Source organism: Rhinoderma darwinii, chromosome 2, assembly GCF_050947455.1.
Source record: "Rhinoderma darwinii isolate aRhiDar2 chromosome 2, aRhiDar2.hap1, whole genome shotgun sequence".
Taxonomy (NCBI): domain Eukaryota; kingdom Metazoa; phylum Chordata; class Amphibia; order Anura; family Rhinodermatidae; genus Rhinoderma; species Rhinoderma darwinii.
This window is the reverse complement of record NC_134688.1, coordinates 246,342,825-246,359,247: the sequence shown is the minus strand read 5'-3', so window position 1 is coordinate 246,359,247 and position 16,423 is coordinate 246,342,825. Positions and strand designations below refer to the sequence as shown.

At 42.3% G+C, this 16,423-nt stretch overlaps 2 protein-coding genes across 3 annotated transcripts in view; one reads left to right on the top strand and one right to left on the bottom strand.

Annotated features, from left to right (window-relative positions):
• The window catches only part of LOC142741062 (uncharacterized), a 62,058-nt gene extending 49,646 nt beyond the window's left edge, over positions 1 to 12,412 (bottom strand). The window contains exon 1 of the mRNA XM_075850453.1: positions 12,330 to 12,412. Coding sequence (XP_075706568.1) covers positions 12,330 to 12,352 — 23 coding nt within the window. The 5' untranslated portion in view covers positions 12,353 to 12,412. The remainder of the gene's footprint in view (positions 1 to 12,329) is intronic.
• A 100-nt stretch (positions 12,413 to 12,512) lies between these two features.
• RAD51D (RAD51 paralog D) overlaps positions 12,513 to 16,423 on the top strand; it is a 32,089-nt gene continuing 28,178 nt past the window's right edge. For both annotated transcript variants that reach the window (XM_075853010.1, XM_075853009.1), the window contains exons 1-2: positions 12,513 to 12,579; positions 12,945 to 13,068. The gene's annotated coding sequence lies outside the window, so the exon portion shown is untranslated. The remainder of the gene's footprint in view (positions 12,580 to 12,944; positions 13,069 to 16,423) is intronic.

The following is a 16,423-nucleotide window of genomic DNA, read 5'->3' as shown; positions in this document are numbered from 1 at the left end:
TGAGGCAACAGCCAAAGATGTCTCTAGGGGGACAGTGGGCAGCTGAAGATGATCCACAAGCTCTTTCTGGATGAAGTTTGCCGCAGAACCAGAGTCAAGATAGGCAGAAACTTGATGCGTCCTGTTGCCGGATACTAGGGTCACAGGAATAGTCAGCTTGGAACAGAATGCTTTATTAGGTACCGTTCCATCTAGGGTTGTCTCTCCAATCCGTCCTAGGCAATGGGGCCTCTCTGCCCTCAGACGCACAATATGGCCTCTGAGGCCGCAATACAGACAAAGTCCAGAAGTGCGTCTGCGTTGTTTCTCCAGGATAGACAATTTGACATGGCTACTCTGCATCGGATCATCTGGTGGGACGACTGAGGAGGATTGCTGGAAAGCAGAATCCAGCCGAGGAAGTTCTCTCTCCCGGAAAACCTCTTGGGAACGCTCCCGGATCCTCATGTCAACCCGGGAGGCGAGTAGGATAAGATCGTCCAGAGTGGATGGCAGATAGCGAGCAGCCAGCTCGTCCTTAATCCCTGAAGACAGTCCCTGCCAGAATGTGGCCACCAAAGCCTCTTGTTCCAGGTCAATTCAGCAGCCAGGATACAGAACTGAATGGCATACTCACCCACGGAGAGGTCTCCCTGGTGTAGGGTCAGCAAGGATGCAGCAGCACCCGAAGAAACTCTCCCAGGTTCCTCAAAGATCGAGCGGAAGGTCTGTAAGAAGCACTGCAAGTCACGGGTCTCTGGTCCCTGATGTTCCCACAGAGGATTAGCCCATGCCAGGGCTTTGCCAGTAAGGAGAGAGATGATGAAGGCGATCCTAACGTCATCCGAAGAGAAGGACCTGGCATGTAGGCTGAAGTGGATCAGGCATAGATTCAAAAATCCCCTGCAGGACCTCGGGTCTCAGTCATAGCGTGGAGGTAGCGGCAGGAAGCACAGGGGATCGGTACCGGTACAGACAGGAAGTGTAGCAGGAGGAACAGCAGGAATGGGTGCGGTGACGGCTGTGGTGGGAACAAGCAGCCGATGGGCTATGGCGTTCACCGTAAGGAGTTGGTCTTGTCGTGACTGGAGATCCTCCATGTCGGCCAGCATGGCTTGTGTCGTCAAGGTCTCAGGTTGACCAGGGGGGTCCATGCCTGAGCGTACTGTCACGTAGCGGGTTAGTGGACCCACTAAGCCGTACCGCCATAGCGGGGAGGCAACTGGCCAAACAACAAGAAACCCCAGCAATACAATGCCCCGCACAAGGGTACCTGGATAGTCCAGACAGTGGCCGCAGCTCTAGTACAGATGGAGAAGGGCGCAGCAGGTAACGCCAAATGTGGCAGATGACACAGGTGCCGCAGGTTGCGCCAGACGTGGCGAGTTCCTCCGGACGTAGCAATTGACACAGGACGTGGCAGATCACACAGGACATGGAACTTCGCGACACTAATAGGCACAGGAACAAGAACAGCACGGGATACAGGAACAGGTAACAAGGCACGGGTAACAACTGGAATGGGAAACTCTAAGGGACCATTTGCAAGACAGACTGGGAAAACTAACAACGGTCAGGCAAGGATCAGAAGGCCTGGCGCCTTCTTATAGACGAGGAAATCATGGCAGTTGATGATGATGACGATCTCCTTTGTGCGCGCGCTTGCCCTTTACGGGACACAGCAGACCGGAGGTGAGCGCTGGCGTCTCCAAGGAAGGAGATGGGAACCAGCGCTCAAGGATCCATGGCTGCGGGCGTCGGGAGGTGAGTAAACCCGATGGCCCGTGGCCATGGACGCTACAAGCACTACGGTGGCATGATACTGTGTGAGGGCAATATAAGGACACACTACTGGGTGTAGGTGTACTAAAGGGGCATGATCTTGTGTTAGGGTGCAAAAGGAACTGGGTGTGTATGGACAGGGATTGGAGCGGGGTTAGAGGTGTGGCTTAACTTAAAAATTTGCCACATGAGTTGTCCCTCTTATGATTGTTGAAAGTTGGGAGGTATGTGTATGTGTCACGAACGGTCTGTGGAACCACTGGCGTTAAGGCAGCTGGCCAACAGGGAGCAGGTGAAAGTCTATAGTTCGTATAGGTACCTGTGGCAGCTCAGACAGCAGCGGGGCAGGCTCGGCTTGGACTAGGCAGCAGGTAGACGTCAGGCGAGGTGAAGCAGGTCAGACGTGGATACAGCACGACACGACTTTGGCATAACACAGTGCTCGACCAGGATGGTATGGAAATGCAAGGAACAGGAACACACTAGGAGGCCATCACATAGAAAAACTATAGGGAACACAACAACGCTCAGGCATAGAACTAGGGGGCTGGACCCATCTTATAATCCAGGGAACTCACTAGTCAAAGTTCATCAACAAGAACGGATGCGCTTGCTGCCCCTTTAAGAGCGGGCACGAGTGTGCGCGCACACCATACGGGATCCGGCTGAGTGGATGCGAGCGCTGGCGTCTCCTGAGGAGGCTGGGGCCAGCACTTGCTGACTCGTGGCTACGGCTGTCAGGGGGGGGGGGACGGAGCTGACAGCCCGCAGCCACGGACATTACAGTATGTAAGTATATTTTATGCAGCATAAGGCCTCCTTATGCTGCATAAAATCATATGAAAACCGTAGAAAAAACACCAATATGGTGCATGGTTTCTGTCTTGCTCCACATTACATTCATATACTGTTAAATTAATTATCATTTTAAGAGTTAATCTACTGACATCTGGATTTTGATATTACTTGAGGAAGGGGGGAGTTGGGAATTGGTTTTCCTTTCGCAATAATTTTTTGGATTAGAACATGGATGTGGAAAAAGACAATTTCAGCTTTCAAAAGGAATTGATAAAATATGTGGTAATAATGCATACTGGTGGCTTTCCGAGGGGACATGTACCCTAGCAAGAGAACCTGCTACCTGGACATAGAAGACGGACCAATTTTTGTATCAGACTATTCCACAACACATGTGAAGTAAACGTAGACTTAGGTTGAATAATACAAAACTTTTATTACACATAGGGTGGAAAGAGTTGCTGATGGCTCTACGTATTAAGGTATGTTCACACGCAGTGTTTTCAGACATAATTCGGGTGTTTTACGCCTCGATTTACACCTGAAAAAACGGCTCCATTATGCCTATAAACATCTGCCCATTTCTTTCAATGGGAATTACGATGTTCTGTTCCCACGAAGTGTAATTTTACGCATCGCTGTCAAAATACGGCGCGTAAAAAGACGCACGCGAAAAAGAAGTGCATGTCACTTCTTGGGACGTTTTTGGTGCCGGTTTTCATTGACTCCATTGAAAAACAGCTCCAATAACGTCCGTAAAATACGCCGCGAAAAACGCGAGTTGCTACAAAAACGTCCGAAAACCGGGAGCTGTTTTCGCCTGAAAACAGCTCCGTATTTTCAGACGTTTTTGGTCACTGTGTGTGAACATACCCTTATAGTAACTAATCAGCACACTATGGTATTGGATTATTTAACTGCTTCACAAGGAGTACTTTGTCAAATAGTAGGTCCAGAATGTTGTCACTATATCAATCCCACTGGAATGACGCAAGTTGCATATGATATTGAGCAGGCCCAAGAAATGAAGGAAGAATATCGTAAAGCCAATGCTCAATCTGAACTGCATTTACCAGAATGGTTATCCTGGTTAAACCCTCTCAACTGGTTTCATGGGATAGGGGGTTGGATAGCTGGCGTTTTCCACATATTGTTGCAAATTGTTATAGTTATTCTGATTCTTGTAATAATAATAAAACTTCCACTCATTATTTTCAGAAGAATCTTAAAATCTAAAAATGCAATAGTACACAACGGAAAGCTTCCCCTGAACAAAGTACAGATGCCCAAGGGATGGTTGTAATTACTCCTATCGGACGCAAGTGCTTGATATGCGAAAAAGATTCGCTTGACGACATCAATGACTGCATTTATTGTGGAAACAAACTGATCTGACAGAAATGGATGAACAAGTTACTGTTATTGATATATGAAAGGACATGACAAATATATATGTATATTTATTTTTACATGTAATCAACGCTCATATCTCCTTTATATAAGATAGTAATAGCTAGACGGGATTGGTAACAGGAGAAATCTAATTTGGAGGATCGTCTGGATGGATGCTGGCCATCCCACAATTTATAGAGATTAGTATCTCTATACCTAGTGTAGGTAGGGCGAATCTTCAATATTTTTCAATATAAGAGGAAGAATAGTTAGGGTTTTTGCTAAATGATAAGAGGGGAGTAATGTTAAAGTAATTGTCACTTTTAGAGTTAATCTACTGACATCTGGATTTTGATATTACTTGAGGAAGGGGGGAGTTGGTTATCATTTCGCAAGAATTTGTTGGATTAGAACATGAATGTGAAGGGGTTGGCGGATCAGGGAGCAACTTGTTTTTGTTCTAAGATTTCTCAGAATTGGGCTAAATGTGAAAGATTGATTGTTACCAAGTTATGTAATGTTACTGCATATATGCCAAAGTACGGTCTTATATTATTTATTGTCTTATTATGTTGCATGGATACAGAACAAGTATAAAATAAACCCTAGGGGCTGGGTCTAGCTCAGACCTCTACAGTTAACAGATACGCGTGTCTGTTCTGTTTTTGTCTCCGGCTGTATTGATGTCGATCTACCTTTTGGGAACTGCGTTATTAGTATGCTTCTGTCAGAAAACGTTTTCAAGCTTGTTGCAGTCCATGCACATTTAACAGCAAATACTGCGCTCTACAGATGTTTTATATGGATCTGAATTTTCTAGCCTTAATGAACTTCTATGGGATTAATTAGGCTTGCATACGCCATCTGATGGAGCATACTACAATTTTTTTTAACACTACAGCCCTATCTCTCTTTCCTAGTGTTTTGTCCGTGTGTCAATGTAGTTCTGACATTTTATTAATAAACCAAGAAACGCAAGATTAAGGCAGAGCCGTGTGTGCGGAACATGTACGGACAAAAAACAAAGAGAGGACCCAGGTATCTGGTGGGCTGAGGTACACACAAAAACACATGAATACCGCCAAAGGCGAAAAGATTAGCCCTTGTTTCCCAGACACCTATTGAATGCTTACTAGTATTGTGGCGTTTAGCTTTATTATGGATAACTATAAGCATACAAATGAAGATTAAAAACCCAATGTGAACTGAAAAGTCTCCATACAATGATACTAATAATACTCTGTAGTCAGTACCGTCTAAGTGCAGAGTCAAACCACCATCTCTGATGGCCGTGCTACCTATATAAAACAACTAAGATTTGCGGCTGCAGTCCGCTTGAGTAGGGACTTAGAATTGACAGAACACATTGATTTTAAAATTGAAAAAGCCCCCCCAACATGTTTCACCACCGAAGTGGTGTCCTCAGGAGAAAATGGGTCTAATGGCGGCGAACGCGGCTGAGTCTCCTATTTATGACCTCACTTCTGACGTCATCTGAACTGATTCTACCAATCACGATGATCCTCATAAGAACGGCCCCTAAATGAAAAAATATGCTCCAATCAAGTACAGCTAATGTCCAACCAATGAGGGACTCGCTATCGTTCCTGTGGTGAAAATGATTGACAGTAAAATGCTCCAATCCTGCAGTGCTACTACCCGGCCAATCGGGAACTAGCTTTCGCGCCTGCGCAATGGAAAGAGTTTACGCCAGATAGACAAGTATGAATAAAGTTCACTGCACATGTCAGTGAACTTAAATCTTGAGGCACGATCGTATAAGGGTATGTGCACACACACTAATTACGTCCGTAATTGACGGACGTATTTCGGCCGCAAGTCCCGGACCGAACACAGTGCAAGGTGCCGGGCTCCTAGCATCATACTTATGTACGATGCTAGAAGTCCCTGCCTCGCTGCAGGACAACTGTCCCGTACTGTAAATTACACTACGGGACAGTTGTCCTGCAGCGAGGCAGGGACTCCTAGCATCGTACATAAGTATGATGCTAGGAGCCCGGCTCCTTGCACTGTGTTCGGTCCGGGACTTGCGGCCGAAATACGTCCGTCAATTACGGACGTAATTAGTGTGTGTGCACATACCCTTAGGAGTATAACAAAGATATCTATCCCAGGAACACCAAGTAGAGAGAGAAAGTCACAGTAAATATCGGTGGACTTGAATGACAAAAGACAATGGAAAAAACAGATTTAAGTTTATTAGGAAAAGAGATTGTAATAAGAGATCACAGTAATCCGCTAACAGTAAATTCATATCAATATCAATATCTAACTCAATGGTAGAATATCTAACGAACCTTAGTAAGGAGATCTAAAAAATATATTAGTCAATGTACAAGTGGAACTCAACTTGATGGAAAGACTGTCATGAGTATAAGAAAAGACCATTATATATATATCAATGGGCCAAAATTTCACCCAATAACAATAACAATATCCACAATAGATTATAATATGTAGATGAAAAGGAGGGGAACTTCATACAGAAGTATATGTATAGAAGATTTTTGAGGATCTGAGAATCATCTCAAGAGAATTGAAACACCAGCGATGTATAAATATATCAGTCGAGTTTTCAAATCCGAACACGACCACATTAAAAATGTTTATGGTTGAATCAGTGTTAACAATATTTAGAAAGACAAGAATTATTTGAAAATACAAAAGTTGTCTGCAGGGCTCATAGGCAATTCATAATCCATGGCTATATTTACATTATTTTTCACAAGAAGGCCACAAAAGTAAAACCCTCATTAAGTCCACCAGGACTAAGGCTGTTTAGGCGGTAAATCCACCATGCTTCTTCCTGTAACAACCTACGATTTAAATGACCTCCTCTGGGACCAGGTTTCAACAGGATGACACCCCAAAATTTGATAGATCTAGTATCATTCTCATGCACACATCTCATGTGCCCACGAATCCGCACTATGCTCTGTTGGGTGCCATATACTCAAGGACTCTCGAAGCGTCGTAGGCAAGTTGTCTCGTCCGTGTCTCCCATGCTATGCCACTCTCTGTTGAAGTAAAGCACCTTTGGAAAACGGTGTGTATTTGTTTATACCTTTCTACCACGAGCACAGAGCACCAGCGATTAAAGGTGATCATACCAGAAGTCCCAGCAAGCACGCAATCCTGTGACGCCACAAGTGAAGGTAGTGCCAACCATTCACTCTCTTATTTTTTTTGAACATATATATGTATATATCTGTACAAACGGCATCTGTGGACCAAGCCACTTTTTTTTTTTGGGGTGGATTCCTACTTAATTCAGCAGAAAAATACTTTGTATGCCAATGTATAAGAGCCCTATTATGGCTCCATACAAAACGGAGGTTGGGCCGAACCGTAATACAGGCCTTACAGTGCTTTCCAGAGAGAGGAGTGCTGAACTCTATATAGAACAGTGTGGGGTAATAAAAAAGTGAATTTAAATGGTAATTTCAAATAAGGCTGCATACACACGAGCGTGACAGATTTATACACTTAAAAAGCTTGCATAACTCTTGTTTGTGTGTGTTGCGTTATGCATCAGTGTGCTTTGCGAGTGGCATGCGTTTTTCACACGCACGCAAAGCACTTCTTTTTTTATGTAATTGATGCGCAAATGACGCACCGCACATGGATGTACATCCGTGTGCAGTGCGTGGTTGTCACGCACCCATTGACTTCAATGGGTGCGTAGATGCGTGAAAACGCACTAATGTAGGACATGCAGTGAGTTTCATGCAGCGGACTCTCGCTGCGTGAAAACTCACGCATGTGTGAACGGCCCCATTGAAATGGATCCGTGTGCTGTGTGTGATTTCCATACACAGCACATGGACGAGATTCACGTTCGTGTAAATGAGCCCTTAAAGAGGCTCTGTCACCAGATTATAAGTTCCCTATCTTGTACATAATGTGATCGGCGCTGTAATGTAGATTATAGCAGTGTTTTTTATTTAGAAAAACGATCATTTTTGACGGAGTTATGACCTATAGCTTTATGCTAATGACTTTCTCAATGGACAACTGGGCGTGTTTTACTTTTTGACCAAGTGGGCATTGTACAGAGGAGTGCATGACGCTGACCAATCAGTGACCAATCTGCGTCATACACTTCTCTCCATTAATTTACACTGCAGATAGCGATATAGCTATATCGCTATGTGCAGTCACATAAACACGCTATAACGCTACTCATGTATCATGACAATGAATATACATTACCTCCAGCCAGGACGTAATGTGTATTCAGAATCCTGACCACTACTGTAGCGTCTCTGTGAGACTACAGCACAGCACAGCGAGATCTCGCTGTAAATGACAGTTTACAGCGTAATCTCGCGAGACTACGCCTGCTATGCTGTAACTCACAGAGAAGTGCAGAGACGTGATCAGGATTCTGAATACACATCACGTCCTGGCTGGAGGTAATGTATATTCATTGTCAGGACACTGCAGTAATGTTATAGTGTGTTTATGTGGCTGCACATAGCGATATAGCTATATCGCTATGTTCTGTGTAAATGAATGGGGAGAAGTGTATGACGCTGATTGGTCACTGATTGGTCAGCGTCATACACTTCTCTCCACAACGCCCACTTGGTCAAAAAGTAAAACACGCCCAGTTGTCCATTGAGAAATACATTAGCATAAAGCTAATATAGGTCATAACTCCGTCAAAAATTATCGTTTTTCTAAATAAAAAACACTGCTGTAATCTACATTACAGCGCCGATCACATCATGTACAAGATAGGGAATTTATAATCTGGTGAAAGAGCCTCTTTAAATGTGTTTGTGTGTTTATCAGGATCCTACTTATTTCCAAAAGGAAAAGCAAAAGCACTCTATTAACTCACATTAAAGGGGTTTTCAATCCAATAAAAATTGATGGCCTATCCTCAGGATAGCTCATCAATAGCTGATTGGTCAAGTTCCGACTCCCGGGACCCCCGCCGATCAGCTGTTTTAAAGGGGGAACAGCGCTCCCGTTCATTTCTACTTGCTCACTGTATTTAGCGGTGATTCACAGGTATTGAAGCCTTTCTCCCTTACACTTCAATGGGAGAAAAGGTTAGTCAGTTTCCATTAGAAGAAAGTTTACTTTTACCAGTAATCATCTGCCACGACCTTCAGTTTTATAACATCATTGTTACCTACCCCTTTACACACAGATCAAATTTCTTGTGTCCTCACTTTTGTTGGCCAAACACAACAACTTTATCTTGTGTTCAGACTAACCAGCTACAATTTACATTCTAAATGGTCAAATATGATAAAGTCCATTGGTATGCTACAAATCGCTGATAATTTCAGTTTGATGGTCACAGCACTTTATATGTACACCGCGTTCCAAATTATTACGCAAATGTTATTTTTCGCTGATTTTCCTAAATAGTCGATGCAAATGACAGTCAGTATAATCTTCAAGCCATCAACCGTTGGAGTATAATGTGAATTTTATTGAACAAATCTCCTAATGATAACAGATTTTTTTTAGAAGTAAAAATCTCAAAATGCACTGCTTCACATTATTATGCACAACAGAGATCAAAACATTTTAAAGGTTGTAAAGAGAATTAAAATGGTAATGTGTTAAATTTGCAGCATCAGGAGGTCATATTTACAGAAATCAAAAGCTCTTTCAATCAAAAAAAACTGGGGTGTAGTTTTGTGAATCGATTCACTTTTGGGGAGTTTCCACTGTACTGGTACCTTAGGAGCTTTGCAAAAGTGACATGGTGTCAAGAAACCAATCCAGCAAAATCTGTGCTCCAAAAGCAAAATGGCGCTCCTTCTCTTCTGATCCTTTCCGTGTGCCCAAACAGCAGTTTATGACCACAAATGGGGTATTGCCGTACTCCAGAGAAGTTGCTTTACAAATGTTGGGGTTCTTTTTATTCCTTTATTTATTGAGAAAATGAAAAATTTTGAGCTAAAGCTACGTCTTATTGGAAAAAAATGATTTTTTTTATCTTCACTGCCCAATTCTAATAAAATCTATGAAACCTCTGTGGGTTCAGAATGCTCACTACACCCCTAGATGGATTCTTCAAGGGGTGTAGTTTCCTAAATGGAGTCACTTTTTTGGTGAATTCACTGTTTTGGTCCCTTAGGGGCTTTGCAAATGCGACGTGGTCTCCGCAAACCATTCCTGCTAAATTTGAGCTCCAAAAGCCAAATGGCGCTCTTTCCCTTCTAAGCCCTGCCGTGTGTCCAAACAGCCGTTTATGACCACATGCAGGGTATTGTTTTACTCGGGAGAAATTGCTTTATAAAAGTAGTGGTGCATTTTCTCCTTTTAATCCTTGTGGAAATTAGAAAAAATTAGCTAAACCTACATTTTCTTTGAAAGAATGTAGATTTTCATTTTCACGACCTACTTCCAATAATTTCTGCAAAAAACCTGCGGGGTAAAAATGCTCACTATAACCCTAGATAATTTCCTCAAAGGGTATAGTTTCCAAAATGGGGTCACTTTTGGGGGATTTCCACTGTTTTGGCGCTGCAAGAGCCTTTCAGACCTGACATGGAGCCTAAAATATTTTCTAATAAAAAGGAGGCCCCAAAATCCTCTAGGTGTTCCTTTGTTTCTGAGGCCTGTGCTTCAGTCAATAAGTGCACTAGGGCCACATGTGCGGTATTTATAAAATCTGCAGGTTCTGGGCAATAGATATTGAGTTGCGTTTCTCTGGTAAAACTTTCTGTGTTACAAAAAAAATAGATGAAAAATGAATTTCTGCAAAAAAAAAAAAGAAATTTGAAAATTTCACATCTACTTTGCCTTAATTCCTGTGAAACATCTAAAGGGTTAAGAAACTTTCTAAATGCTGTTTTGAATACTTTGAGGGGTGAAGTTTTTAAAATGGGGTGACTTATCGGGTGTTTCTAATATATAAGGCCCTAAAATCCACTTCAGAACTGAACTGGTCCCTGTAAAAATAGCCTTTTGACATTTTCTTGAAAATGTGAGAAATTGCTGCTAAATTTCTAAGCCTTGTGATGTCATAGAAAAATAAAAGGATGTTCTAAAAACAATGCCAATCTAAAGTAGACATATGGGTGATGTTAATTAGCAACAATTTTGTGTGGTATTACTATCTGTCTTACAAGCAGATGCATATAAATTTAGAAAAATGCTAATTTTTGCAATTTTTCGCTAAATTTTGTTTTTTTCACAATTAAATACTTAATGTATTGAGCTAATTTTGCCAGTAACATAAAGTCCAATGTGTCACGAGAAAACAATCTCAGAATCGCTTGGATAGGTAAAAGCATTCCGAAGTTATTACCACATAAAGTGAAACATGTCAGATTTGAAAAAATTGGCTGTTTCCTGAAGGCCAAAACAGGCTGTGTCCTTAAGGGGTTAATACTTGTAGGTGGAAGAAGCTTCAAGCCGCATAGAATCTGATAGTCATTCTGATTCAACATCTTCTGAGTCTACCAGTGGCTATAGCAGTCAGCTATATACCATATGGACAACCGATGCAGCATTCAAAATTTTGCGCCTATTAAGCCACGCCTCTAACCCCACCCAAACACACCCAGTTCAGCCCATAGAGTATAATACTACCATAGAGCCTTCCCACACAGTATAATGCTCCATTGCTGCCCTCATACAGTATAATGGCCCTAAAGCTGCCCCCCATATCTAGTATAATGCCTAATAAAAATAATAAAATACTCAACTATCCCCGTTCCCATGAGGAGTGGAGGAGATCCCTCTACTCCCCCCAGCGGTGCTCTGCGTGGCTCAATGCAGACAGGCCAAATGACAACACTGCAGCGGGCCTGTCTGCGCTGAGCAGCTCACGGCCGGTATTATACAGTGAATGCTGGAGCAGGGAGCTGACCGCTCCCTGCTTCAGCATTAGATTCAACTGTATCTGGGTCCTGAGGACTCAGATACAGTTGAAACCAGGACATACCACTGGCCGCCCGAGACAGCGGGACACCACCCGAAACTCAGGACGGTTGGGAGGTATGCAGTTATTGTGTCAACACGTTATCGATAGAGCAGTAAGAACAAAGACAAGCGGGGAACGGGGAAGCAGCAGCACGGGATTAATACGGTTAAAATTAATTCTTTTGAAATTTGACACCAATGTATGTAGGTTTTAAAGAATTTCAAGGGGTTGGACAACCCCTTTAAATGTTTAATCCGCTGGGAAAAAGCACGATAATACATGTGCTGCACTGGACTTCTTAGCGGATTTAGGTCCGCTCGGAAACAGTACCCGAACTGCATGTACACAGCACACGTCATTTCTGATAAGAGTTCTACTGCACTACACAGCTATCCATCGTTCACCTTACATACAGCTCTGCTACATGCCGCTCTGCATGGCACACATTACATATACGCACGTGTATATATAGTTTTGCTGCATCCCTTTTTCAGTCAGCTTGTTAATCAGGCTCCTCCCGTCCTTGTAACTAATCACGTGGTCATGACATCATCAAAGGTCCTTTAGCTCTTTAGCATCTAGTGTATATAGTCAGGTAAACTGCTCCTGTTTAGAGTTCAGCTCTTGTCCTCCCATCCCTGTAACTAATCACGTGGTGTTGACATCATCAAAGGTCCTTTAGCTCTTTAGGATCTAGTGTGTACAGTCAGGTAAACTTGTCCTGCGTAGAGTTCAGCTCTTGTACTGTCAGGAGTTGCCTTCTCATCTGGTATTTCATTAGTTTACTGTTTAGGCTGATAACACTGAGCAATAGCTTACATCTAGATTTCTGGTAAATACAGTGCAGAAAATATATTTCTCTATAGGGTTTTAGAACTGCTTGTTCTTTCTTATAAAGTGTACTAACATAGTTCTTAGGTTGAACAACAATTTCCTCATTTCTTTACATGTCGGAATTGCTAACTTTACAAGTGGGAGTGAAGAGTAGGGAGGATGCTGGGAATTGAGCGTTTCCATGTCCGCATATACGGGCAGTTTTAAAACGTGCGTCTGTTATATTTTATTTCTTTTCTAGACAGAATATAGAAGACCCTACACTACTGCTATGAATCATGGGCGCCTACCTGTAGACATGTCCCTACTCTGGAACCAGGAGGAAGTCAAGATATGATCCATGAATCCTGCACTTCCCTCTTAGGGTATGTTCACACTGGGTGGATTAGCTGCAGGTTTTCTGCAACGGATTTCATTGTGGAAAATCCGCAGCATTTACAGTAGCAGCCCTGGGGATGAGATATGAACAAATCTCATCCACACGCTGCAGAAAAAAATCTGCTGAGAAAGCGTTCATATATTGAGCTACAGTACGGGTTTTTAATCTGCACAATGCCAATTTATGTTGCGGAATCGTTGCGCTTTTGTTGCGATTTTTTTTTTCCCCCAATGAATTCTATGAGGAAGTAAAACTCACAACAAATAGCAAATGTTGCGTGTTTTTTTTTGCAGCAGAAAAAGCTGCGATTCGACCGCAAATATGAAAAAAAAAAGGCAACCCTTTTTCAAGTTGATATTTAATAAACTCGCCGTTGTCATAGCGACGACTTGTTCACCCGGCTGTTCGTGCAGTCCAGCCTCCTGGGATGACGTTTCTCTCCATGTGACTGTTGCGGCCAATCAAAAGCTGTAGCTGGCTGCATGGAGACCAGAGGGACGTGTCGCTGTGGCAACGCTAGTGAACGTAAAGTATTGTTTGTTTTCCTGCTCTTTCAGCAGCGGCGATTCCGGACGAAAATCTGCCCTACGATTTGGTGTTGTTTTTCAGCTGGAATTCCCTGTGGGATCTAAGTTGGATACTATGTGTACATTTTATGCGGTGTTTCCGCCCTGTACGAACATACCTTTACTGTGGAATTTTTCCCTTTCCAATAATAGTCTTTCATTGCTACAGGGAATGTCATCTTTACCGCACCTGCTTTATCAACCTGTCAGTTTGCCACAAACAGCAGCCCTTAACCCCTTCCCTCTTTAGCCACTTTTGACCTTCCTGACAGAGCCTCATTTTTCAAATCTGACATGTGTCACTTTATGTGGTAATAACTCCGGAATGCTTTCACCTATCCAAGCGATTCTGAGATTGTTTTCTCGTGACACATTGGACTTTATGTTACTGGCAAAATTTGCTCGATATGTTCAGTATTTAATTGCGAAAAACACCAAAATTTAGCGAAAAATTGCAAAAATTAGCATTTTTCTCAATTTAAATGTATCTGCTTGTAAGACAGGCAGTTATAATACACAAAATTGTTGCTAATTAACATCCCCCATATGTCTACTTTAGATTGGCATCGTTTTTTGAACATCCTTTTATTTTTCTATGACCTCACAAGGCTTAGAACTTTAGCAGCAATTTCTCACATTTTCAAGAAAATTTCAAAAGGCTATTTTTACAGGGGCCAGTTCAGTTGTGAAGTGGTTTTGAGGGCCTTATATATTAGAAACCCCAAAAAAGTCACCCCATTTTAAAAACTTCACCCCTCAAAGTATTCAAAACAGCATTTAGAAAATGTCTTAACCCTTTAAACATTTCACAGGAATTAAAGCAAAGTAGAGGTGAAATTTACAAATTTCATATTTTTCTGCAGAAATACATTTTTAATACAATTTTTTTTATAACACAGAAGGTTTTACCAGAGAAATGCAACTCAATATTTGTTGCCCAGTTTTTGCAGTTTTAGGAAATATCCCACATGTGGCCGTAGCGTGCTACTGGACTGAAACACCGGCCTCAGAAGCAAAGGAGCACCTAGTGGATTTTGGGGCCTTATTTTTGTTAGAATATATTTTAGGCACCATGTCAGGTTTGAAGGGCTCTTGCGGTGCCAAAACAGTCAAAATCCCCCAAAAGTGACCCCATCTGGGAAACTAGACACCTCAAGGAAATTATCTAGGGGTGTAGTGAGCATTTTCACCGCACAGGTTTTTTACAGAAATTATTGGAAGTAGGCCGTGAAAATTAAAATCAACATTTCTTCAAAGAAAATGTAGGTTTAGCGATTTTTTTTCTCATTTCCACAAGGACTAAAGGAGAAAAAGCACCGCAAAATTTGTAAAGCAATTTCTCCCGAGTAAAACAATACCTCACATGTGGTAATAAACGGTTGTTTGGAGACACGGCGTGGCTGAGAAGGGAAAGAGCGCCATTTGGCTTTTGGAGTTCACATTTAGCAGGAATGGTTTGCGGAGGCCATGTCACATTTACAAAGCCCCTGAGGGGACAAAACAGTGAAAACCCCAAACAAGTGACCCCATTTTGGAAACTATACCCCTTGAGGAAATTATCTAGGGGTATAGTGAGCATTTTGACCCCACAGGTTTTTTGCAGAAATTTTTGCAAATAGGCTGTGAAAATGAAAATCTACATTTTTTCAAATAAAATGTAGGTTTAGCTAATTTTTTTTCATTTCCACAAGGACTAAAGGAGAAAAATCACCATAAAATTTGTAAAGAAATTTCTCCCGAGTAAAACAGTACCCCACATGTGGTAATAAACGGCTGTTTGGACACACGGCGAGGCTGAGAAGGGAAAGAGCGCCATTTGGCTTTTGGAACTCAAATTTAGCAGGAATGGTTTGCGGAGGCCATGTTACATTTACAAAGCCCCTGAGGGGACAAAACAGTGAAAACCCCAAACAAGTGACCCCATTTTGGAAACTATACCCCTTGAGGAAATTATCTAGGGGTATAGTGAGCGATTTGACCCCACAGGTTTTTTGCAGAAATTTTTGCAAGTAGGCTGTGAAAATGAAAATCTACATTTTTTCAAATAAAATGTAGGTTTAGCTAATTTTTTTTCATTTCCACAAGGACTAAAGGAGAAAAATCACCATAAAATTTGTAAAGAAATTTCTCCCGAGTAAAACAGTACCCCACATGTGGTAATAAACGGCTGTTTGGACACACGGCGAGGCTGAGAAGGGAAAGAGCGCCATTTGGCTTTTGGAACTCAAATTTAGCAGGAATGGTTTGCGGAGGCCATGTTACATTTACAAAGCCCCTGAGGGGACAAAACAGTGGAAACCCCCCACAAGTGACCCCATTTTGGAAACAACACCCATTGAGGAAATTATCTAGGGGTATAGTGAGCGATTTGACACCACAGTTTTTTTGCAGAAATTATTGGAAGTAGGCCCTGAAAATAATAATCTACATTTTTTCAAAGAAAATGTAGGTTTAGCTAATTTTTTCTCATTTCCAGAAGGACTAAAGGAGAAAAAGCACCACAAAATTTGTAAAGCAATTTCTCCCGAGTAAAACAATACCCCACATGTGGTAATAAACGGCTGTTTGGACACACGGCAGGGCTTAGAAGGGAAAGAGCGCTATTTGGCTTTTTGAGATCACATTAAGCAGGAATGATTTGCGGAGGCCAGGTCACATTTGCAAAGCCCCTGAGGGGACAAAACAATGAAAACGCCCAAAAAGGGACTCCATTTAGGAAACTACACCTCTTGAAGAATGCATCTAGGGGTGTAGTGAGCATTTTGACCCCACAGA